Raw genomic sequence first — 22,481 nt, 5'->3', positions numbered from 1 at the left:
GTACACGTGATTCTTAGGTAACGCGGCTAGTCTGTAGCAAGTTTCTGAAAATATGTGAACACAAGTTCTTGAAGAAGATACCTGGCCAGATCTGGTTTCCTTTACCCTTTGAAGCCTTCTTTATGGTTGTTGCTTCTGTTGTTAAATAGTCATCAATGAACTGGAGCTGGCCTAATGTCATGAGCTAGGAAAATAGTTTTTAATTGAGGAGAGTATTAGGAAATTCTATGCCACAGCTGACTTTCCTCTCTGGAATGTCTTTAATAATACTGTTTAGCACTCCTGTCTCAGGGCACCATTGTGCATTGATGACTCCATGAAAACACTAAGAGGAGACGCTGAGCTCAGGTGCCTTAGCCCCAGCACAGGTCAAGGGATGTGTTGTGCTCCCCAAACAAATCCCACTTACATATGTATACACACTGTCCCACAAACATCCCCAAGGGGAAACCAAGGCTAGCTAAGGGACTAGTCCCAAAAATTTGGTTGCATGGTCTTAAATGTGTCTTTCAGAGGCTGGGATTTTGAAACCATCCCTTCCAGTATTTTTCAACTGCTGTGTTGCGATTCATCAATTCACCAATTTCAAAGTGTGGCTTCCCTCAAAACAGTAACTTCACCAGGGCTCTATTCAGTAGGGGCTTTTGGTAGTGGGCCTTGACTTCAGCTTTTTGGATGACCAGGCCCCACCCCCACCCCCACCCCTATAATGTTGGGTTAATAGTGAATCAACAGTCCCTGGAGAGACAAGGGGCCTCAGCCTCCTCTCCTTCCTTCTCCCCCTCCCCTTCCCAGAGGCTGAACCTCAGGAGAATGGTCTCACTGACCTCAAGTCAGAGTGTGATTCTGCCCCAGCTCCTCTACTTCTGCTGCATATCTACATATGCTCTGGGGAAAGGAAGGCTGGGAACTCAATCCTACAGAAAGCCAGTTTCGACAGAACTTTCTCTCAAGGAAAGACCCTTTTCATACATTTTGGATACCTCCCCACAGGACTCACTTTTTATCACACAGACATCATTCATCAATTGTGCAACCGCACTACTGTGCAGTTAAAGTGATTTATTGAGGTCTCAGCTACCGTGGTTGTTACAGCCTCAGGACATTTCAGCCCTCAAAAGGGCTTGCCTCCTTCCCTACTAGAGCCGCCCTGCTACTCTGTCCTTCCTAACCACCTTCATTTTTCTTTAATTCTTCCACTTTGGCAATGTAGATCCTCATGGCATCCATCTTGGACATCCCTTTATTCTCATTCCATGCCTCCCACTTGGCCTTGGCTTTCAGGTCGGTGGCAGGTGGGGCTGGGATGTTGCAGTCGCCCTGGGTGGCCTGTTTGTAATAGCTGTACACCAACAATTTCTCCTGATCACTCACCGGCCCCTTCAATTGTTTGATGGCAGCGCAGGCCATCTCAAACTCGACTTGGCACATTGCGGGTGCTGAGGTTGGGCCCTTCTGTCCTTTCTAGGTGGTGTCCGGCACTAGAAGCTGGAGGATGGAGAGTTAGAAACATTCGAGGCTGGTGATTAAGGCCGGGAAGGAGAGAAAGGGAGACAAGACAGTGTGTGGGAAGGACAGAGGATATGCGTGTGTTTTTTCAGTGAGGCGTCAAGCGTGGGTTTTCTTACAGTACAGATTACAAACAGGGGCCCCTTGGATTAGATCTCCCATACAGGCGTTCTGGCTCGCACCGTGCATTTTCTGCGAAGGACAACCGTTAACATTTCAAAGGTGTTTGTGATGCCAGAAAAGAATGGAGCAACTGCTGCTGTCAGAGGAAGAGTGCTGAGGGACCACGCGCGTTGGAGTGGGACAGGAGCCCCTCTGCGGGGGAGGAAGGCTCTCAGGGAGTGGTGTGCCCATGCGGGTTAGTGGGCAGCCTGGGGAGGGGTATTTAGTGAGGGTGAACTGTGGCAGGGGGGAGGATTACAGGATGTTGGAGAAGGCGAGGCCAAGGACAGAGCTAACGGGAAGGACCAACTGGAACCCGGGAAACCGGGGTTGCACGGACTCCTGACTGCGCGGGGCGGGGACTGGGAGTGGGCGGTCCCTTGGGGGCGGGGCCCAGGAGATGGGGCGGGGCCCAGGGAGGGAGGGGCGGAGCACGGGTACCTGCCTGTTCGTTTGTGGGAGGACTCCGGCCGATAGGAGGCGCTGTGGGCCTGGCGGTCCCGACGTCCCTGGCGGTTAGGTGGGATTGCGCGTGCGCGGCGGAGGCTGGGTCTGTACCTCCCGGAGCCCGAGCTGAGACTGCGGGCTGGGGCCGAGGCACGGCCTATTGTCCCGCCCCCGGGGCCGCCCATTGTGCCGTGACGCTTACGTCCCCCTCTCAGTGCGGAGAGGGAGGGGCGGCTCGCGCCGCCGCCGGAGTCGCCGCCATGGACCTAGGTGGGTGTTTGTCTTCCCAGACCCGGACCCACGTGGGCCGCGGTCCCACAACCGGTGACCAGGCAGTGCTGAGCGGGCCTGGGCTCAGGGATACCTCCGGGCCGGGGAGGGAGTTGGAAAGGCTAGGATGTCCTGGAGACCGGGGGTCGGGAGGCCGGGCTCTAGCCCACCACTCCTCCGCCCGCCTCTGGCCAGCTCCGGGCCCCTTTCCACGTGAAGGGCCCAGCGGATGAGAAGTTTGCGTTCCCGAGAGTTGTCAGGTTCGGGCACGTGCTTTGGAAAAGGCCGGGCTCCTGGGGCGCCTGGGAGAATCCACTTGGATCCCTGATAGTTTCATTCATTGAACGTCTGCTGAGTTCTTGAGCAAGTGTCTGATTCTCTTGAGGTGCTCATGGATAGAAGGAGATAATACCATATCCGTTTCACAGAGTTTGGGCAACTTTTCACTGAGGTCACGTGTGTTACAGGGTCGAGCCTGATGCCTTTGCGCAGGACTAGCGTTCTTAAGACCAGCAGTTGTGGGCGCCGGTTGCAGCAGCCGAGGTGGCACGTGCCTCTTGAGTACTCAGAGGCCAGGTCTGGGAGTGGGGAGCTGGTATAAATTTGCAGCTGCTTGCCCAGCTCCACCCTCCTCCCGCCAGACGTGCTCTTAAGGGCCTGAGACCTGGAGGCTGTTCTGAAAGAGCTGGGGTGAGGCTTCCTAAGGTGTGCCAGTATTAGGAGGCTGTAGAGGAATGTTCTGGACCCTGCCCGCAGCCAACTCCTCCATGTGGGAGGGTAGAGTTGGAAGAGTTTGGAGCCTGCAGCTGCGGTGATCTCTCTCCCAGCCCCACCGCTTTGGAGTTCCGACATCCTGAGCAAATTGCTTCTGAGTCTTAACGTTCCCATCTCTGAAACAGGAATGGTCCTCAAAAGGTTAATGTGACCATCAAAAAAGATCTTACACGCATACCAACCAGCACAGTGCCTGGTACAGAGTAAGCACTTAATCAACATAAGGAGTGAGCACTCACAAGCACCAGTTAACCATAAGTGATAAAACACTTGGGATTTGCCCAGCTATCAACTGCTTCTGGGACTTACTCCTTCAAGTAGCACAAATGTCCCTGGAAGGTGAGTCTCTGGTTCCAAACATCTCAACTGAGAGGATAGTGCAATAAAATTAAATTTACAGAGTCAGAAGGGAGCCTATTTGGGGGCCCTGGCAGAGCAGCCTGAGCCAGAAAGCAGGCCCAGACAGACAGAACCCCCAGGGAGACTCCTCAGCAACCCACCTCTTCCTAGGAGTCTGCCTCCGCCACTGCGCGACTGGGTGGAGTGCCCTCACAAACAGTGGATTGCAGCGGAAAACAGTGGATTTACGCTCCTAATGGAAAGGGCAAGATAGAACCCTGACCCATGAAGATGGAGAAGCTGTGTCCTTGGAGGCATGAGGGACTGGCCCTGAGAAAGAGGGGAGAAGTCAGGAATATTGAAGAATGAGCAGTGTTTGTACAGTGATTTAGTTTCTCAGCCAAAGGAAATAACACCTTTGAGAGCTCTGTGTCATGTTTCTGAGCTGGAGGAAGGCGAAGAATAGGGGCAAGATTCTAGTTCTGCCAGCGGTGGAAAGGTTTGGGGGAACCAGAGTTTATCAAGCACCTAATCAGGGTTTTTCTTTTTTTGGTTGCACCCAGTCTTAGTTGTGACATGTGGGATCTCGTTGCCTGACCAGGCATTGAACCCTGCCTGGCCCTCTGCAAGGGGAGCCTGGAGTTGTAACCATTGGTCCACCAGGGAATTCTCGGGCTCTTTGTCCTGTGTTATTGTTGTTCAGTCGCTCAGTCATGTCGGACTCATTGTAGCTATATCTTATTTAACCCTTAGCAGCCCTGAGAGATGGGTTTGGGAGCCAACCATGGGCACAGACCCAATGCCAAGGGCTTGACTAGTATATACTGTTAATATTTGACCCTCACAGTCATAATGTGCAGTCTGCATTATGTCCACATATGCAGAAGGGAAGCTCAAAGAAGTAATCTGTCCAAGATGATACTGCTTTTGAATGGCTGAGCTAGGATTTAATATATGTCTGTCTAAACATCCCCTTCCTTGCTAAGTCTGTGTCAACTCATGGTTCACTGAAGGAAGGACTCTTCTGAATCAAGTGCAGTCTTTTTTATCTATTTTCCTCTTGGTTTCTACAAAAGAAACCAGGACCCTTAGCGGCTTATTCTCTCTGATGGAAAAAGTTGTAGGAATTGAATTGTTTCCTTAAAAGGCAGACCATTTGAAATCTATTTGCAAGACAAGATTTTTAGAGAAAAGTAGGGAGGCAGGACTTGTCTGAGTGCTGCTGTACCCACAGCCCTGGTCCATGCCCCTCCTAGTCTGGATTGTTACTTAGAAGAAGCTCAATGTCATGTCCTGCAGTACATACTTGGTGGCTGCTGTAGTTTGGTCCTGTCCTTGTGTTTTCTCTCTCTCTCTCTCTCTCTCTCAGCACTTCCTCCCCAAAGCCTCTGCTGGTCCATCCTTTGCTGGAGGGCCTCACCTCCAGGCAGACTCCTTGAGTCAAATTTCAAGGCTGACTTTCCAGCCCCGTTTCCATTGCCGGAGGACATCTCTACTTTAATGTTCTACCTTCAAACACCAAATGACCAAAACTGAGCAGTGTTCCCTCCCAGCCCATCTCTTGTGTTCCCTGTGTCCAGTGGTGCCTGCTGTCTTCCCAGTTGCAGGCTAGAGAGCTTTGTTGTTATTTAATCGCTAAGTCATGTCCGACTCTTGTGACCCCCTGGACTGTAAGCCTGCCAGGCTCTTCTGCCCATAGGATTTCCCAGGCAAGAATACTGGAGTGGGTTGCCATTTCCTTCTCCAGGGACTCTTCCTGACCGAGGGATTGAACCGAAGTCTCCTGCATTAGTGGGCAGATTCTTTACCACTGAGCCACCGGGGAAGCCCCTAGAGAGCTGGGAGTCCTTTTTTTGATTCCTCAGGTAAATCCTTTGACTCCAGCTCTGCCGTGGCTCCTGGAGCCACCCCTTCTTACCCGCTGTCACTGATTTTATTCAGAACCCTTATCATCTGTACCCCTAATCATGACAGCCCACCAACCAACTGTCTCTCTCTCTAACCTCTGCTTACTGTTCTGGAAAGTTTTTCACCACGTTCTATCCTGTTGGACTTCTGTCTTCGCAGGACCTTTGAATATCTGTGAGGAAATGACTATCCTGCACGGGGGCTTCTTGCTGGCCGAGCAGCTGTTCCACCCCAAAGCGTTGGCTGAACTGACCAAGTCTGACTGGGAGCGCGTTGGGCGGCCCATTGTGGAGGCTCTGAGGGAGATCTCCTCTGCCACGGCCTGCTCCCAGCCCTTTGCCTGGAAGAAGAAAGCGCTGATCATCATCTGGGCCAAAGTGCTACAGCCCTACCCCGTTACCCCTTCCGACATGGAAACCCGCTGGCAGGAAGATGTGTTCTTCTCTGTGGGCAACATGATCCCCACCATCAATCACACGGTCCTCTTTGAGCTGCTCAAGTCCCTGGAAGCCTCTGGACTCTTTATCCAGCTCCTGATGGCCCTGCCCACCACTGTCTGCCGTGTGGAACTAGAGCGCTTTTTGGAGCACATGACCATCGACACTTCTTCCAAGGACGTGGCCTTTTTCCTCGACGTCTGGTGGGAAATGATGAAGCACAAGGGCAATCACCTGGACCCCCTGCTCTCCCACTTCCAGACAATGGCTCATAAGTACCTGTCCTCCTCCGATGACTTCTCCCACCCCCCAAAGAGGTTCAAGTCCGATCCAGATGTGTGTCCGACCTTGCCCCTGCTGGCCATGCTGCTTACGGGGCTGAAACAAATCCAGGACAGGATCCTGTGCCCCGGGATGAAGTGCTGCGCGTTAGCCAACTTGGCTGACATGCTGACCGTGTTTGCGCTGATGGAGGAGGACCCCCAGGAAGTGTCTGCGACTGTGTACCTAGACAAGCTGGTCACAGTGATCTCCGTGTGGAACTCGGACACCCAGAACCCCTATCACCAGCAGGCGCTGGCAGAGAAGGTGAAGGAGGCAGAGCGGGACATCAGCCTGACCTCCCTGGCCAGGCTGCCGAGCGAGACCATCTTTGTGGGCTTCGAGTTCCTGCGCAGCCTGCTGCAGGAGTGGGGGGAGGAGCTGCAGGCCCTGCTCAACAGCAGCCAGGGGACCAGCTACGACAGCTTCCGGCTCTGCGACAGCCTGACCTCCTTCAGCCAGAACCTGAAGCTCTACCTGGATACCACCAGCCTGGCCAAGGAGGAGAGGCAGGTGGTCTCCGAGCTGGCAGAGTACGTGGAGGACTTCCTGAGGAAGACGAACAGGGTGGTGAGGAGCAAGGGTGGTGAGCAGGACATCACCGCCTCCATTGCCATGGCCATCATCGAGCAGAAGATGGACCGCTACATGGAGATGTGCTACATCTTTGCCTCCGAGAGGAAGTGGGCCTTCTCAGACGAGTGGCTGTCCTGCCTGCTCAACAACCGGGCTCTCTTCCGAGAGCCGGGCCTGGTGTTAAAGCTGCTGGAGACGGTGATGGAAGTCGGCACGACAGACAGGGCCGTCTCTGAACCTCAGATCAAACAGGTGGTCGACTTGATCCTGGAGTGTTACGCACACCTCTCACTACCAGATAAAAATAAAGTCCTCTCGGGGGTCCTGCTCTCCTGGGGGCGCAAGGGCCTCTCCGAGAAATTGGTAGCTCACTTGGAGGGCTTTCAAGAGGATCTCAACACGACTTTCAACCAGCTCACACAGAGCGCCTCTGAACAGGGCTTGGCTAAGGCTGTTGCTTCCATAGCCCACCTGGTCATCCTGCACCCAGAGATCACGGTGAAGAAAGTGTGCAGCATGGCCGTGGTCAACCTCGGCACCCACAAGTTCCTGGCTCAGATCCTCACTGCCTTCCCTGCCCTCCGGTTCACGGAAGAGCAGGGGCCAGACCACTCCACCACATTCGTGGTGTCCTGCCTCAAAGAAACAGTCTGGACCAAGCTCTCGACACCCCGGGAGGAAAAGCAGTTTCTGGAGCTCCTGAGCTGCCTGGTGAGTCCTACAAAGCCCCAAGGGATTCCAGTCGCTGCTCTGCTCGAGCCAGATGAGGTGCTAAAGGAGTTCGTCCTGCCTTTCTTGATGTTGGAAGTCAAAGAGGTGGACCTCAGTCTGAGGATCTTCGTCCAGACTCTGGAAGGGAGCACGAACCTGGAGGAATACTGGCTGAAGTCCTGCTGTCCTTTCCCGCTCATCTTCAGCCTGTGCCAGCTCCTTGATGGCTTCAGCAAATACTGGCAGCTCCCCAAGGAGAAGCGCTGTCTCCCCCTGGACGGGAAGGACCTGGCCATCCACATCCTGCAGCTCCTCTGTGAGGTGGTCTCAGCTAACGCCGACACTTTCTCCCCGGACACCTGGGTCAAGTCCCTGTCCTGGCTCCACCGGAAGCTGGAGCAACTGGACTGGACTGTGGGCCTGAGACTGAAGAGCTTCTTTGAGGGCCACTTCAAGTGCGAGGTGCCAGCCACGCTCTTTGAGATCTGTAAGCTTTCTGAGGACGAGTGGACCTCCCAGGCCCACCCCGGGTATGGGCCCGGCACAGGCCTCCTGGCCTGGATGGAGTGCTCCTCCATCTCCAGCAGCATCTCCGAGCAGATGCTCGCCCTCCTGGTGGTGGATGTGGGCAACCCCGAGGAGGTCAGGTTGTTCAGCAAGGGCTTCCTGGTGGCCCTGGTGCAAGTCATGCCATGGTGCAGCCCCCAGGAATGGCAGTGCCTTCACCAGCTGACCCGGAGACTGTTGGAGAAGCAACTCCTGCACGTTCCCTACAGCCTGGAGTATATACAGTTCGTTCCTCTGCTCAACCTGAAGCCCTTTGCCCAGGAGCTCCAACTCTCTGTACTCTTGCTTAGAGCTTTTCAGTTTCTCTGCAGCCAGAGCTGCCGTAACTGGCTCCCCGTGGAGGGCTGGAGCCACGTGGTCAAGCTCCTCTGCAACAGTCTGACCAATCTCCTGGACTCCGTTCGGTTGATACAGTCGGTTGGCCCTTGGGCCCAAGGACAAGAGCAGGACCTAACCCAGGAAACCCTGTTTTTCTACACCCAGGTGTTCTGTCATGTTCTGCACATCATGGCCATGGTCCACCAGGAGGTCTGTGAACCTCTCTATGTCTTGGCCTTGGAGATCCTCACCTGCTACGAAACCCTGAGCAAGACCAACCCTTCCGTCAGCTCCTTGCTCCAGAAAGTAAACGAGCAGCGCTTCTTAAAGTCCATCGCCGAGAACATCAGCCCCGAGGAACGGCGCCAAACCCTCCTGCAGAAGATCAGCAACTTCTGACCTCCATGGGTCAGAAAACAGCCGGGCCTCCCCTTGGCGGGCTCGATGGGGACTGGAGCAGAGAAGCAGAAACTTCTCAGTCCTGTGGGATTGTACACAAGCCCCAAATAAGATTGTAACAGTGTAAAGAAAATAGTTTCTTAGGTATTTGTAACATACAGGTTGTAATAAAATTCTCTTTTGAGTTTCACCTTGCCTCTTTTGAGTCTTTCTCCTCAGTGGTCTTGGCTCCTCAATACACTCTGAAACTGGGCTCAGCTTGACCTGATCTCTTAGCTAGGGGGAACATGTTCATCATTGGACTTCTCCCTAGAAATAAGTCTAAAGGTGAAACACTCAGGTAGACAGATCACAAGGCACGTGCGTTCTTTTGCACTGAAACTCTTAAGAGACATTTTGTGGTGTCTTGGAAAGGGCAGGAACTAGGAAAAGGACTCTTTTCTGTTACCAGTTGGCCAAGTGATTTGTGTGCCCACAGGGCTGCAGCCACTGTAAAATGAGGTTGGGCCAAGAACATTAGATGTTGGGGGGTAGGTCAGTGACCTCAGGAAAATGGGTGTCCTGAGTCAAGAACTTCTGTCCTGAGGAAGTGTTAACTCTGTCTATCCACTGGATCCCAAAGGGGCTGTACTGAAACTGGTAAACACAGCAGGGACATGTTCAAAGGATGGGTGCAATTAACTTCTGCCTAGGATGGGTTGTCATGGTTTTGAAAAACATGTAGGAGCAGAAGATGGTGTGTGTGGAGGCATGAAAAGGCGAATTTAAGGTTGTCCAGGATATATTACAGAACTCGGATGACTGGTGAGGTATTTAATTGGGAGTCAAGGAAGGACAGATCCATACTCCCCATCATAGTGAGGCAGTATTTGGGTTCCCTCTCGCACCTTTAGGTTCGGGTTAGTGGGCTGGCTCTGTCTGTGGCCTACAATCGGGTTTCCACCCTCCTGACTCCTAGTTGGGATTCACCTAGGAAGAGAAGAAAGGGCCTAAAGTAACGTGACCACTGGGTGTGAAGTCTAGAACTCTTGGCACCATGAATTACAGAAACACTTTAGAGTGAGGTCCTCCTGGAGGCTGAAAGTGTTCACACATCCCCTTTCCCCGCAACAGCCCACCTCTGCCAGTTACATGGATAAGAACACAGACCAGAAACAAAGACACATAGTCATGGGTCTTACTGGAAGTCAGCATGAATGTATTTCACAAATGAGAATTAAGTTGGAAAATATTAGTGCAATTTAATCACCACAGGGGTGATTAATAAAGATATATTGATGGTAAACAAACTGGTAAAAAAATTACAGCACTTTTTTTAAACGGCACCCATTAAAGACTGAAATAGTCAAAATTTGAGACACTGTCACACATTCAGTACTTTAAAAAGTTCACAGACAATGATGAATTAAAAGGCACTTTTAAAAAAAAAATCTAGTTTTTCACTACTACTTGGGAAGAAATTCCATGGTAGCAGTTTCTAAAATCCTTCCTTATTGTTAAGGAATAATTAGTGTTGGCACCAGAGGATGCTATTTGCAAATGGTAGGTAGGAGTCCACAGAACATATTTGGGCCAGGGCTGTCTTGCACTCTTGCTCTCCAGTCCTCTGTGGCTAAATGGTGGTAACCCAGAGAACAGGCTTTGGACCACAAGCTCTGGCTTATCAAGAGGCCATCTAGATGAGACATCTCACGGTTTGGAATACTGAAGTCCATCCTACTCCATAGGAAAAGGAGTGTCAAAGAGGGGGGTTACCCAGTGAATAGCTCAGCAGCCGTCATTCTGTGTTATCCCTGTAGTTTTTAACAAGAGCATCCTGTATGTGTGGATATGGGGGAAGCTGGGCTTGAGGGTGCTTAAACAGGGTACAGTATCTTACCTGTTGACAACAAGTTCATAAGTTTGACATTGGCCTTTCTAAGTCAGCCTGCAGAGGTGCTGACCCACAGGCCTTCCTACCTACTCAGGTGCTTCAGGCTCCCATCCCTGCCTCCTACTGGACCCTGCCAGAGAGACTTCTGATTGGAAGTCAGTAGACAGGATTTTATGTTGGCACATGGATGAGAGGATGAGGCAAAGGACCAACAGGTTATTCAGTAAACGATAAAAAACTACCTACCCACAGTGATTTTCCCAGGCCAGCATTACAAAAAATTATGTAAAGAACCAAGTCATCACTTGCTTCTGCTGGCCCAGTGTGTAGATACTGCCCTGAGTGGTTGGAAAGGTGGGGAGCCACCCAATATTAGGACCAGGCAGGCGCCCAGCTGCTTAGCACCTTGGTACCCCTTTCTCCACACCCCGTTTCTACCTCCCAGAGCCCTGGAGGTAAGACCCAAGGAACGATCCTTGGGTTTGCATTAAAACCACCTCACTGCCAGTGGAGTTCTGACAGGATCCAATAGTTGTTACTAAGGGAAAAAGTGCTTTTGCAAAAGGGGCAAGTTAGAAGAGGGAGGTGATAGTGAATATCCTTTAGAAAAACTCAAATCCATCTGCTGAACAATACCCAAAAGGCTGAGACCACTCAAGACACAATTTGCAATTTGGTCCAGGGAATACTGAGTGGAGGCGGCCTCACTGCCTGACTCATGGGAGCCATCAACTGTCCTTTTTGGCTGGAGGAACATCAAAGAGCCGGGCTGCCTTTTTGCACAGCAGAGAGAACCAGTAGATCTGGGGAGCGATGAGGAAGGCATTGGCCACATTGCAGTGGAAAGGAATGTGGAAGGGCACTCGGAGCAGGCTCAGTCCCTGCTGCCGGCCGTAGGACCAGTACATGAAGGGGAAAAGGAGGATCCGACACAAGAAGAAAGTGGTCAGTGTGAGGATTCCGTTCACCTTGTACAGCAGGGTGTGCTGCTGCTTTAGCTGCAAAAGAAGAGGGAAGGAGAAAGCAGGGTCATCTTCCGGGAGTGACTAGCCCGAGTCCCACAATGTACAGATCAGGCATCTCCTTTTCCGACACTTATAGAAAAGATGATTAAGTACTGCTGTATTGATATATGCATATAGTCCCACATTTTTTCCAGCAGTGATATGAAGGCCACCTAGCTGATAGGAGCCCAGAAACAGCAGATTAGAAAATCTGTGCACTTCCCTGGTGGTCCAGTGGTTAAGAATCCGCCGGCCAATGCAGGGGACACGGGCTCAATCCTTGGTCTGGGAAGATTCCACATGCCTCGGGGCAACTCAGCCCGTGTGCCACAACTACTGAGTCCTCACACCACAACAAGAGAAGTGACAATGAGAAGCTCACACATAAGGAAGAGTAGCCCCCAACCACTGCAACTAGAGGAAAAAACTCGAGAGCACCAGTGAAGACCCACTGCAACCAAAAATAATTTTAAAAACATTTATGGCCAGGAAAAATTATATATAAAGTGAAAGTCACTCAGTCATGTCCAACTGTGTGATTCCATGGACTGTAGCCCACCAGGCTCGGAATTCTCCAGGCAAGAATACTGGAGTGAGTAGCCATTTTCTTCTCCAGAGGATCTTCCCCACCCAGGGATTAAACCTGGGTCTCCTGGATTGCAGGAACATTCTTTACTGTCTGAGCCACCATAAAGAACTGGATCAAATGTGAAATCAAATATACAATTTCACCCCCACTGGCTTCAAAGACCAACTGACCTTTAAGTCTGTTCAGGGGTCTCCTACCCCACTATTCGTAGCACTAAAGGGATTTCTCCAACCACCCCTACTCCCAATCCCCAACGAAAAGCAGAGTCGGTTCCCTTGGCACTATTTTTGCCACTCCACCCATACATGCCTGAATCAGAATTCTGCCCAGCGATACAAATGGAGTGCTCAGTTCTGCTGTGAAGATGCAGCCGACAAAGAAGTCCCCAAGCTCTCCTCTGAGCTTCTGCAGAGGAAAAGAGGAAAGGGGAAATAAGTAATGGAGGTTAAGGAACCACCAGAAGGAAGGTTCTTAACTGGAACTATTGAAAAGGGTAACCCTGAGCAACCGTGTGGGGGCAGGGCATTTGATCCCTGGCTTGTGAAGATCCCCTGGAGGAGGAAACGGCAACCCACTCCAGTATTCTTGCCTGGAGATCCCATGGGCAGAGGAGCCTGGCGGGCTACAGTCCATGGGGTTGCAAAGAGTCAGACACGACTGAAGGGACTTAGCAGACGGGGAGGGGGGAAGTGCTCAATGGGCCAGTGCAGACCAGCTCACACTCGGGGGCCTCCATAGTGCCCGGAATCCCCAGGGTCCAGAGGCAACTGCATCACACACCGGGCTTGCTCTGAATTTCAGTGTCAGCCAAAAGAAACTCTGCATCCCACTTTGGGGTGTCCGCTTAGTCCTGCCAAGGACACTGATGTTAGGGTCCCAACACAGTCAAGAGAGGTTTGTCAACATCATGCCCTCTTGCTTCTCCTCTTACCCTTTCAGGAAGGCAGCACAGTGTGCAACAGTGGCACAGTGAACCACGGAGGGGAGGTATGGAAACTCTCAGAGCCCCACCTTCTTCATCTATCTTAGAGGGCCAACAGTTTCTCTAGTTATCGAGTCTGACTGCTTGCGCGTCTGCTAAGTCCCTTCAGTCGTGTCTGACTCCTTGCAACCCCATGGACTGTAGCCTGCCAGGCTCCTCTGCCCATGGGATTCTCCATGCAAGAATACTGGAGTGGGTTGCCATTTCCTCCTCCAGGGGATCTTCACAAGCCAGAGATCAAATGCTCATCTCCTGTGGCTCCTGCATTGAGGGAGATACTTTACAGCTGAGCAACCAGAGGAACTCATGTCTAATAATTTCTAATGACTATTAGAAAGCTGTGAGTTTTTAAACCAAGCACCTGCCACCCAGTAGGTCCTCGGGAACGGATCGTTATCCCCTGTGCATTCCCATTTCTCTTCCTTGTTGGGTGAGTTTTTTTATGGGGGGAATAAAAGCATATCTGGGAAGAAATTAAGAGGCTGTTTGTTTTGAGAGTCTGTGCTTTTGTGACATCAAATAATGTATACAGACCTCTCTGGGCACTATTAGGGCAAATAACCAGTTGATGGAGCTACTCTCATTTCTTTAAACAGTCTTTATGTTGTATTGTATATTGGTTTCTATCTTTAAATATATATATATTTATTTTACCATGCCAGGTCTTAGTTGCGGCATGTGGGATCTAGTTCCCTGACCAGGGATCGAACCCAGGCTCCCTGCACTGGGAGTTTGTGGAGTTTTAGCCACTGGATCACCAGGGAAGTCCCTGGTTTTTATCTTCAATGAACTAAAGGCAGAACCTTTGACAAATGCTGGAGAAGCCCTGAGGGCTATGGGATCATCAGTAAGGAGGACCATTAGTTTCAGATGTAATTTCTCCCTACACTGTGGCAGCAGCTGGCAGGAGGGCAGCAGGTGAGGCAGCAAAGAGGAGGAAAAGGGGGAATCTGATGGTCGGGGTGCCCGGTTCAACAAGAGAAATGAGTGACTTGGTGGCTATCGGGAGGCCATTACCTGGGCAATGGGCACAAGGACAAGCAGAATGAACACATGGTGTGTGATCATGAGGCGGTTTTTGCTTAGGAAGTTTCGAAAAATGGTGAGGGAATGTCTGCTGCTCTGGTCCCCGGCTCGATACCATTCACAGAGGTACATGGCGTAGGTGTCATAGATCATGTAGGGAATCAAAAACCAGACATACTCTCGGGCAAGCCAGTGCCTGAAAGAAGAGCATACACACGGTCCAGGAAGTAATTAGGGGTATCAATTATGAAGGCTCACAGCCAGCCTCCACTTAAACACATTTGCTTTGGCTTTGTACTTCATCAGCTGTCTTGACCCCAGATACTTGACAGTGAAGATGCTGGAACTGACAGGGTGAGTGAACAACTTTAAATTTACGGGGCAAACTTGTTAAGTGTCAAAGGCTTAGAAAGCAAGGATTCCCTCAGCACCCTGTGTTTCCGTGACTTGCCATCACTATTTGCCTACTCATTTGTAATGGATTTTCTGGTACTTTGCAATACAGGCTGTCTTTGAGGTAGATCTCTCTACCAATGATTCAATAGCCCCACCAAGAAACTGGTTTGGAAGGTGGCCCACATCTAATATTCCCAGTTTAACTCCACTTGTTACTCAGCAGTTGAGTTTCTCTTACATCTGTTTGCAACCCCACTCTAGGGAGTTTCTGGGAAGCAGCCCTGGCCATTTTCTTTATAACTGCACAGCTGAATCAGTGTCACTCATTAAGAAAAATATGTCTGGAAATGAGCCCAGATCTCAAGGACTACCTTAGAGCAGACAGATACCCAAAGAGAGCCCAGGACAAAAGACAGTGTTCCCATTTACTTGTCCAAAGGGGTTGAATCAATATTTGCTGAGTCAAAATGATAGTTTTATCACTGTCCCAGAGCAGATTTGAAGGGAAGTCTCTACATAATTTCGGAAATTTTGGTCCCAAAAGAGCCATTCTACAGAAAATATATGTGAAAAAAAATTTAAATGATGTACTATCTGGAGCAGGATTATACACACCAAATCAGCTAAGTTTAATGGACTGCCCACATGTTAGGTAGACGAAATATTTCACTATTATGTGGCTCAAACTACCCAAACATCAGAATCACCTGCAGTGCTTGTTCAGGACTCGATATCCCAGAGACTGCATATGGTGTGCCAAGGGCCTCACATCTGTATCTTTACCTTTGTCCCGGGTGCCTTAACCAAAGGAGCCCATCCACTGAACAGGCAACACTGGGAATATATAGAGTGCCATTCACACTCTGGTTCCTGAATCATTCCACACTTACCACAGCAAAACTAAATAATAAGCTATGAAACAGGCAAACAAGTAATGGCAAATTTAATATTCATGCAGGTAAATTAACAGCCAAGTTCCACTGAGGTAAAAAAAGATGCAGTATTTATTCTGCTGTCCATCTGTGGTCTCCACTGCTTTCTTGAAGCAATCCCAATTAAAACAACTATGAAGAGATACTAAAAGCTCAGCTGAAATATAACTGACCTCTCTCTTTGAGTAGAGCCCAGGGTTTTAAAATTTTGCACACAGTACCGATTCAGTAAGATGAGAAAGTGTGGCTGTCAGAAGAATTCCTCAAAGATTTACTAACAAGCAATCTGGATTATAATCTTAGTTACCACTAGCCTGGACCTTAACTACTTCTTTTATTAAATGAAGATAATAATCCTTGTCTTACTTCCCTGATAAAGTCATTGTGAAGATTAGAAAGTCAAAAGTATGAGAGTTCTTTTATTTATTTATTTATTGGCCAAAGCGCCATGGCTTGTGGGCTCTTAGTTCCCCAATCAGGGATTGAACCTGGGCCCCTGGCAGTGAACATGTGGAGTCCTAACCACTGGACCTCCAGGAAATTCCTGATGAGAATCCTTTTATTTTTTTAATTATATTTATTTATTTTTGGCTGCGGTGGGTCCTCATTGCTGTGCAGGCTTTTCTCCGGTTGCGGTGAGCGGGGGCTACTCTTTGCAGTGGTTCTCTTGTTGCGGAGCACGGGCTCTAGGGCTAGAGGACTTCAGTAGTTGCGGCACATGGGCTCAGTAGTTGCAGCTCCTGGGCTCCAGAGCACAGGCTCTACAGTTGTGGTGCATGGATTCAGTTGCTCTGCAGCATGTGGGATCTTCCCAGATCAGGGATTGAACCTGTGTCTCTGGCACTGGCAGGCAGATTCTTTACCACTGAGCCACTGGTGAGCCCTGAGAGTCCTTTTAAATGTAAAAAGTACTGTCCAAATGTAAGTGCTTAGGGAATTCCCTGGTGGTCCTGTGTTTAGGACTCTACGCTGTCACTGCTGGCAGATCACTGGTCAGGGAACTAAGACCTAGCAAGCCTCACAGTATGGCCAAAACAAACAAACAAACAAACAAAATAAGTGCTTAAATAGAGAAATTGCCCAGAGCTGTGACTCCCAGCCCTTTTAAGGATCTGGATCTCTTTAAGATGATGATGAAAGCCCTGGCTCTGCACCACATTCTGCATATAATTTGGGAAGATTCATAGACACCTCCTCCTACCTACAGACATTCTATATGAAGGCCTAAAGTTCAAGGGCATAAGATAGAAAAATATTTGGATGAACAGACTATGAACCCTGAAGGTTTCTCCCTGCCCCCAGATGATCTAGGTGCCTTTAGAGCATCCTTGTACATCCATGTAAGGTGAGGGTGGTGTCTGTCTCCATTCTGCAAGCAGAGAATGAATCTAAGGTATAAAGTTACACAAAAGAAGGACCCTGAAAGCCAAACTCAGATGCCCAAGCCCCTGAGACACAGGGCTAAAGAACTGAAAGTTAATCGTGTGCAGACTTCTTTTCTGAAATGTGTAGCAGCTCCCTGCAGCTTGCCCAGGAGTGCTGCGGGGGTGCATCCACCTTTATCTCTACAAAGGAGCTGGGTGTCAACTTTGACCTGACAGACTGGAGTGAGGGAGCTTGCTGCACCATCAGAAAATGCTCAGTTAAAATACATATTGAATCCAGCCAAGCACAAGCTGTTAGCCTTAGACATATGCAGTGAAAGTCACTTGACCTGTCTTCTCTCAGCATCTACACTGCGTTGCCAGTAGCTGGTCTTGTCTAAAAAGAGGCAAAAAAAGAAAAGCACAAACATCATGATGGCAGGACAAATCCCAAGTAAGATCCAGGCACGGAATTTGCAGGCCACAGTGAGTTAGATGCCCCACTCAGGCTCCCCTGCTATTCCAGTCCCAACAGGCAAAAAGCAGGACATTAAGTAAGTCACCATGAGAAAGGGATCAGGAGAGGCTATTAACTTTCCCCGCACATTTGACAGTCGCTCTTCAATTTATCTGTGAGGAAGAAAGAGTGATTCTAAGAAGACAAATGAAAAGGATGGCTTTAAAAGTGAGAGGTGAGATGGTAGAAACCACCATTGCACAGGTCTAGATACTATACAAAGTAGAGTCCAGGTCTTTATGATACGTTTTACCAGATGCACATTTGCTGCCCCAGCCCTGAGCTCTAATACACACAGGAGTCAGTTTTCCAAAAGCTCCAGAAAACTCTTCATCACCTTCATCTTTCAGAGGAAAGAGGAAAGCAGCATTTGTAAGGAAAGGGACGAGGGGTTTTGTCCCTTTCCTTAGGAGGGCTCTGCTAACCACACTGGACATACCTTGGCCCTGGAGTCCAGAGCAGGATCCCAGGGAGGTCATTTAAAAGCATCAAAAGCCTTACTTTCACTTTTGAGTAATTTTCACATGTATCAATCGCATAAAGAACTTGGGTCGACAGACCACACTGTCCTCTAACACACCTTAAATCAGACTCAAGTCTCTGTCATTCTCTAGCATTTCTAAGCTGGTGATACTGAAGGAGGTGAGAAGAGGAGGGAACTAATTATGGTGCCCAAGTTTCCCCCATTAATCAGCTGTCTGATGGCTTACGCTGATAAAGAACTAGTGCCTGTGAACCACTCAACTGTGGAAACCTCGAAAGAGTTCGGCGCTGTGATTTGTGCAGCTTTCAACCGGCATCCGCATCGGATGTTACCTGTCGGTGATCACGTCGCTGCAGGAGCGGATGACGATGATCCCAGACCCGGTGGCCAACACAGCCTGCACTGAAGAAACCAGCCTAACGTGCGGCAGAAAGAGAAACGGGGTGGGGTGGTGAAGAGCGCCCTCAGCCCAGTCCCACGGACAGCATGAAGCCGGAACCCTGCAACCTGCCTTTCCCCAGGCTGCCGGGGCACCGAGGGCCGCCATCCCGCTCCCGACCCCCAAAGCCACCGGTAGATGTCGGAGGTCGGGAGACGTTCCTCCTGGTCCTCATCAACGCGGGCAGCCGACCCCCGCTTCTCGCCACCCCCACCCCTCCCCGGCAACCGCCTCCAGCCACCTCCGTCTTCCTCCTTCCCTCCAGGGCAGGACGCACAGGGTCCTCGGAGCCCTCCGGCCGGCGCCGCGGAGGGGCGAAGACCCGGGAGGCAGCCCCCTCGCTTCCTGTCGCCCCCCTTTTCCGCCCTGGGCTCGGCGCGGGGCGGGCGAGGCCGGGGCGGGTAGCCGGGCGGCGGCGCGGGCTTGCCCCGTACCTGGTACTGATCATCACGCAGTCGTGGTGGGTCCAGGCGGGCCGCGCGCGCCGCAGCCCCCAGGTGCAGACCCCGAAGAGTCCCGGGAAGAAGAGCGAGCCCCAGGCCAGCGGCAGCAGCATGGGTGCTCGGGCTCGGCTGCCTCGCTCGGCGCCCTCGGCGTGGCTCGGTCGGCTCCGCGCGCGCGGCTCGGGGACTGGCGCGGCCCGCCCGCCCCTATTTCTACCCTCCGCCCTCCGCCCCCGTCCCGGCCCGCCGCGACTCTGGCCGCCGCCGGGCGATGGCCCGGAGCTCGCGGCGCCACTCCCCGCGTGACCAGGCCGCGGACCGCGATAGGCGCGGGCCGGCCGGGCGGGGCGGGGTCTCGCCTTCACCGCCCCTAGGCCCGAGGCTGCCCCGGGTTCCCCGGCCGGCCGGCCGGCGAGTGGGCGGTGGCGGGAGCTACTGCCCGCCGGGCCCTGAGCGCGCGGATGCTGCGCCCCCGACCCGCGGCGCGCCAGTGGCCGCCCCCGGGCCGAGACCGTGGGGTAGCGCCGAGGCTCTCGCGGCTTCTGTTCCGTCACCGCGGACGCCTCGCCCTCCCGCGGGGACCCGCGCGGCCAACGAACCGCCCCGCACCTGCCCTCCCCAGCTCCGGGCCAGGCGGCGGATGGGGGAGGCCCCGAGAGAGCCAGGTAGGAAAAGGCACCCAGAGCAGGACCCCCAGAGCAGCCGGGTGGGGTGAGCCGCGGGGCAGGGGCGTGGCCCGGCGCGAACCGGGCGGTGGGCGTCTCTCAGGCGAAGGAAGGAGAGGGCGGACGGGCTAGTGGCCGTCCGCCTGCGCGGCTTGTCTGTGAAGCACTCTAGCTTCCAAGTGGGATTCTTAAGGAAATGGTCTCTCTACCGGCCAGAGATGGCTTTTCCACGTCCTGCCGACTGCTCAACTTTCTCCAGGGGAGCATCGCTCCGAGAAACAGGAAATCCTGAATCCAGCAGGTCCTCTCTCAAACTACACAGGGCGGTGGGGTCTCACGGCGGCAGACTTGCTGTGGTATTACGGTACTGTCTCTTGGCTTTGGGGCAAGATACCATCCCGTCCTGGTGACTGTTGTTATTATTGTTGTTGTTGATAACGTCATCCTTATTGCAGAGTTCTTGGGTCAGATGCCCTGGACTTGAGTGAAGTGAATCAAACTGTTTTCACTCAGCACCAAACACAGCGCCAACACATTAACTTCAGTATTACCGGCTTCTCTTCTCTTGGGATTTGCCAGTTTTACTTTGGTCTTCCTCAGCTTACAAAGGGGAGCAAGACAATTCATTTACGTCTACAGCAATCGAAAGGTACTATAGGTCTCTTCAAATCACCATCATGCAAAATGCTGACCAAAGCCCTCTCAGAGGACTCTGGAACAGATGGGCTCAGCCTCCCCGGGCCACTTTGCTCATTTGTGAAATTGAAGAGGCTGAATTACAAACCCTCTTAGGTTCTTCCTGCCCCAAAATCTTTAAGATTCTATGACTTTTATAAGCTAACAGATGATTTCTGTTAGATGCCAATTAAATTTTCTCTAACATCGCAGTTGCTGGTGTAGAAGCAGATTTAGAGTAAACACAGCTTTCAACATCTTCCTATATGCAGTTAAACTGAGAGATTTAGCCAACAGTAAGGAAGCAGAAGGGGGCTTCCCTGATGGCTCAGCAGTAAAGAGCCTGCCTGCAGTGCAGGAGACCTGGGTTTGATCCCTGGGTCGGGAAGATCCCCAGGAGGCCACTACTCCTGCCTAGAGAATCCCAGGGACAGAGGAACCTGGCAGGCTGCAGTCCATCGGGTTGCACAGAGTTGAACACACGACTGAAGCGATAAGCAGCAGCAGCAGCAAGAAAGCAGAAAACCCAAAGAAAAGTCTGATATTTCTTCTACTGAGGGCAACATCTCTGACTCCCCAATTCACTGCCAACACAATTGGTAGAAATGTGAAAGATACTTCCATTTGGTAGCAAGGTATCTGGCAAATAAAAGGCTATCTGTATATTCATATTTGCAGCTATGTATAAACCTTCCATTCTCTCTAGAACAGCAAATCCTTCTGCACTGCAATTTCCACTCCCTGGCCATTTGTCCCAGTCACCTCCACTCCACCTCTTCCAGAGAGGGACAAGTGGTCATAAGTCCTCACCACCACCTCTCCTTAAAGGGATCAGCAACCTGCATCAATGATGAAATACTTTGAAGTGATGGGAATCAACAAGTCGTTTGTACGGCTCTTAAGGAGTCTATGAAGGGAAAACAAAACAACACATGTTTCATGCAGAGAAAATAACCAGTAAAATCAACTTCAAAAACCATGGTGAAATCACTAAAATGTTTAGGTTGAATCACCAGAAGGGGAACAAGCATAAACATGAACCTTCAAGTGATCCAAAAACCCCTGTGGGCAAATGATAAAGTTGAGTAAAAAGCATCAAGCTTTTTTTTTTTTTTTTTAACACAAACTTCCACTATCTCTTCAAAAGTTTTGAGCCAAATGATTCCTCCTGCAAGAAGGAATCTGTCTTCCAGGCAGGTTTCTAAGTTCATTTTCTGAACTGCCTTTGCATTTGCGTAATAAGCATGTTGGTTTTTATTTGTACACTCTTTCTTCAAAATAGGACCATGTAGGGAATTTCCTGTCTGTCCAGTGGTTAGGACTCGGCGCTCATTTGGGGAACTACGATCCTGCAGGCTGTGTGGTATGACCAACAAAAAAACAGGATCTTTTTGTTTTGTTCCCTAAGTTGCACCTGGCACATTGCAAATACTTGAGAAGTGTGTGATACTTTTTAAAGGTAATGCTTATTGAGTACTCACAATATGCCAGGTACTAGATCCAACATTTTGCATGCATTATCTCATTGGTTCGTCATGAAAAATCTATTACCCTCACTCAGCATGAGTGAGTAAGTGTGTGACTGTGTCTGTCCACAAAATGAGACCCAAACCAACTAAAATGTCACTAAGGTCAGACTGCTGGTAGCAGCGCTGGGATTTAAATTCAGTATTTTCTGCCTTCAAGGTCAATGTACTTAATGACTATTTTGCCATCAAACTTGATAAGCAAGGAGAGAGTACATAATTCTTTTTCACAATGTGGTTTTTGATTAGTAACCATTGTTCCTAATTGTTTACCCACAAATAGAAATGCATGGGGTGGAGTTTATAGGCTCTGATGCCATTATTAACACCATTTTATATTTATATATAACTATAATTTTTCAAAGCATTTTACACGTATTATCTGACTTGGTTCTCAAAATAACCAACCCAGTGAGGTAGATAAGCATATTATTTTCATTTTATAGATAAGGAAACTTAGGTGCAAATGGTAAATAGAATCGCCACTCTATGAAGTGGCAAGACTCAAATTAGGACGCGGGACTCCTGATTCATGTTCCAGTGCGATTTCAACTACTTCATGCTATAGGGTTGGGAAGAAATTTAAGGAGGTTTTAACTATACTTCCTTTGTGGGTTTCAGGAGTGAGGTTTGGGTTACTGGATGTTAAGACTTATTTACCTAATCAGAATCACACGCCTTGAATGAGAATCAATAAAGCTTCCAGTTTTGGAGGACTGTGGTGGGATTTCTCAGTGGTTTCTTCTGCCACTGATCCTGCTTCTTGGTCTGCGTCTCTCCCAGTACTTTAGATCCCAAGCTGGATACCGTCAGGAAGTAAGATACATG

General features: G+C 50.5%; 4 protein-coding genes across 16 annotated transcripts in view; 2 read left to right on the top strand and 2 right to left on the bottom strand.

Moving 5' to 3' along the window:
* Positions 1-1,028: 1,028 nt before the first annotated feature.
* Positions 1,029-5,749, bottom strand: LOC145542082 (diazepam-binding inhibitor-like 5). 5 transcript variants are annotated; one of them, XR_014079569.1, is made up of 3 exons: positions 5,505-5,749; positions 2,117-3,278; positions 1,029-1,488 (listed from the first exon to the last, which is right to left on the bottom strand). XR_014079569.1 is itself a non-coding variant. In XM_081580188.1 (2 exons), the coding sequence occupies exon 2, from the start codon at positions 1,429-1,431 to the stop codon at positions 1,168-1,170; it is 264 nt and encodes an 87-aa protein (XP_081436314.1). In that variant the 5' UTR covers positions 1,432-1,488; positions 2,113-2,252; the 3' UTR covers positions 1,029-1,167. The 5 variants fall into 5 exon arrangements, 2 of the variants coding, with proteins under 2 accessions (XP_081436314.1, XP_081436313.1); XR_014079571.1 differs by having other exon boundaries at positions 2,113-3,278; positions 5,505-5,584; XR_014079570.1 differs by lacking the exon at positions 5,505-5,749 and adding an exon at positions 3,663-4,210.
* On the top strand, positions 2,332-8,928 carry GEMIN4 (gem nuclear organelle associated protein 4). 3 transcript variants are annotated; one of them, XM_081580145.1, is made up of 2 exons: positions 2,332-2,388; positions 5,569-8,928. In XM_081580145.1, exons 1-2 carry the CDS (start codon positions 2,379-2,381, stop codon positions 8,736-8,738), a joined length of 3,180 nt encoding a protein of 1,059 aa, XP_081436271.1. In that variant the 5' UTR covers positions 2,332-2,378; the 3' UTR covers positions 8,739-8,928. The 3 variants fall into 3 exon arrangements, with proteins under 3 accessions (XP_081436271.1, XP_081436270.1, XP_081436272.1); XM_081580144.1 differs by having other exon boundaries at positions 2,332-3,501; XM_081580146.1 differs by having other exon boundaries at positions 2,332-5,366.
* Positions 8,929-9,915: 987 nt separating this feature from the next.
* Positions 9,916-19,294, bottom strand: TLCD3A (TLC domain containing 3A). Of its 5 annotated transcripts, XM_081580180.1 has the most exons (5): positions 18,779-19,294; positions 18,238-18,321; positions 14,204-14,408; positions 12,514-12,609; positions 9,916-11,609 (listed from the first exon to the last, which is right to left on the bottom strand). In XM_081580180.1, exons 1-5 carry the CDS (start codon positions 18,898-18,900, stop codon positions 11,340-11,342), a joined length of 777 nt encoding a protein of 258 aa, XP_081436306.1. In that variant the 5' UTR covers positions 18,901-19,294; the 3' UTR covers positions 9,916-11,339. The 5 variants fall into 5 exon arrangements, with proteins under 5 accessions (XP_081436306.1, XP_081436308.1, XP_081436309.1 ...); XM_081580182.1 differs by lacking the exon at positions 12,514-12,609; XM_081580183.1 differs by lacking the exon at positions 14,204-14,408.
* Positions 19,295-19,363: 69 nt separating this feature from the next.
* VPS53 (VPS53 subunit of GARP complex) overlaps positions 19,364-22,481 on the top strand; it is a 160,757-nt gene continuing 157,639 nt past the window's right edge. For all 3 annotated transcript variants that reach the window (XM_081580158.1, XM_081580157.1, XM_081580155.1), the window contains exon 1: positions 19,364-19,452. The gene's annotated coding sequence lies outside the window, so the exon portion shown is untranslated. The remainder of the gene's footprint in view (positions 19,453-22,481) is intronic.

The sequence above is a fragment of the Giraffa tippelskirchi genome, chromosome 3 (assembly GCF_054371585.1).
Source record: "Giraffa tippelskirchi isolate mGirTip1 chromosome 3, T2T-mGirTip1v1.2.pri, whole genome shotgun sequence".
NCBI lineage: Eukaryota > Metazoa > Chordata > Mammalia > Artiodactyla > Giraffidae > Giraffa > Giraffa tippelskirchi.
This window is presented reverse-complemented; position numbering and strand designations above follow the sequence as displayed.

What these genes read in the sequence shown, in the direction of transcription:
- LOC145542082 (XM_081580188.1), bottom strand. Translation starts at nt 1,431, where the DNA reads ATGTGCCAAGTCGAGTTTGAGATGGCCTGCGCTGCCATCAAACAATTG.
- TLCD3A (XM_081580180.1), bottom strand. Translation starts at nt 18,900, where the DNA reads ATGCTGCTGCCGCTGGCCTGGGGCTCGCTCTTCTTCCCGGGACTCTTC. An exon ending in AGCGACGTGATCACCGACAG is followed by an intron (nt 14,409 to 18,237) that starts GTAACATCCGAT and finishes CTCTTCTTTCAG; the next exon opens with GCACTGGCTTGCCCGAGAGT. An exon ending in TGGGCAGAATTCTGATTCAG is followed by an intron (nt 11,610 to 12,513) that starts GCATGTATGGGT and finishes CTTCTTTTGCAG; the next exon opens with CTAAAGCAGCAGCACACCCT.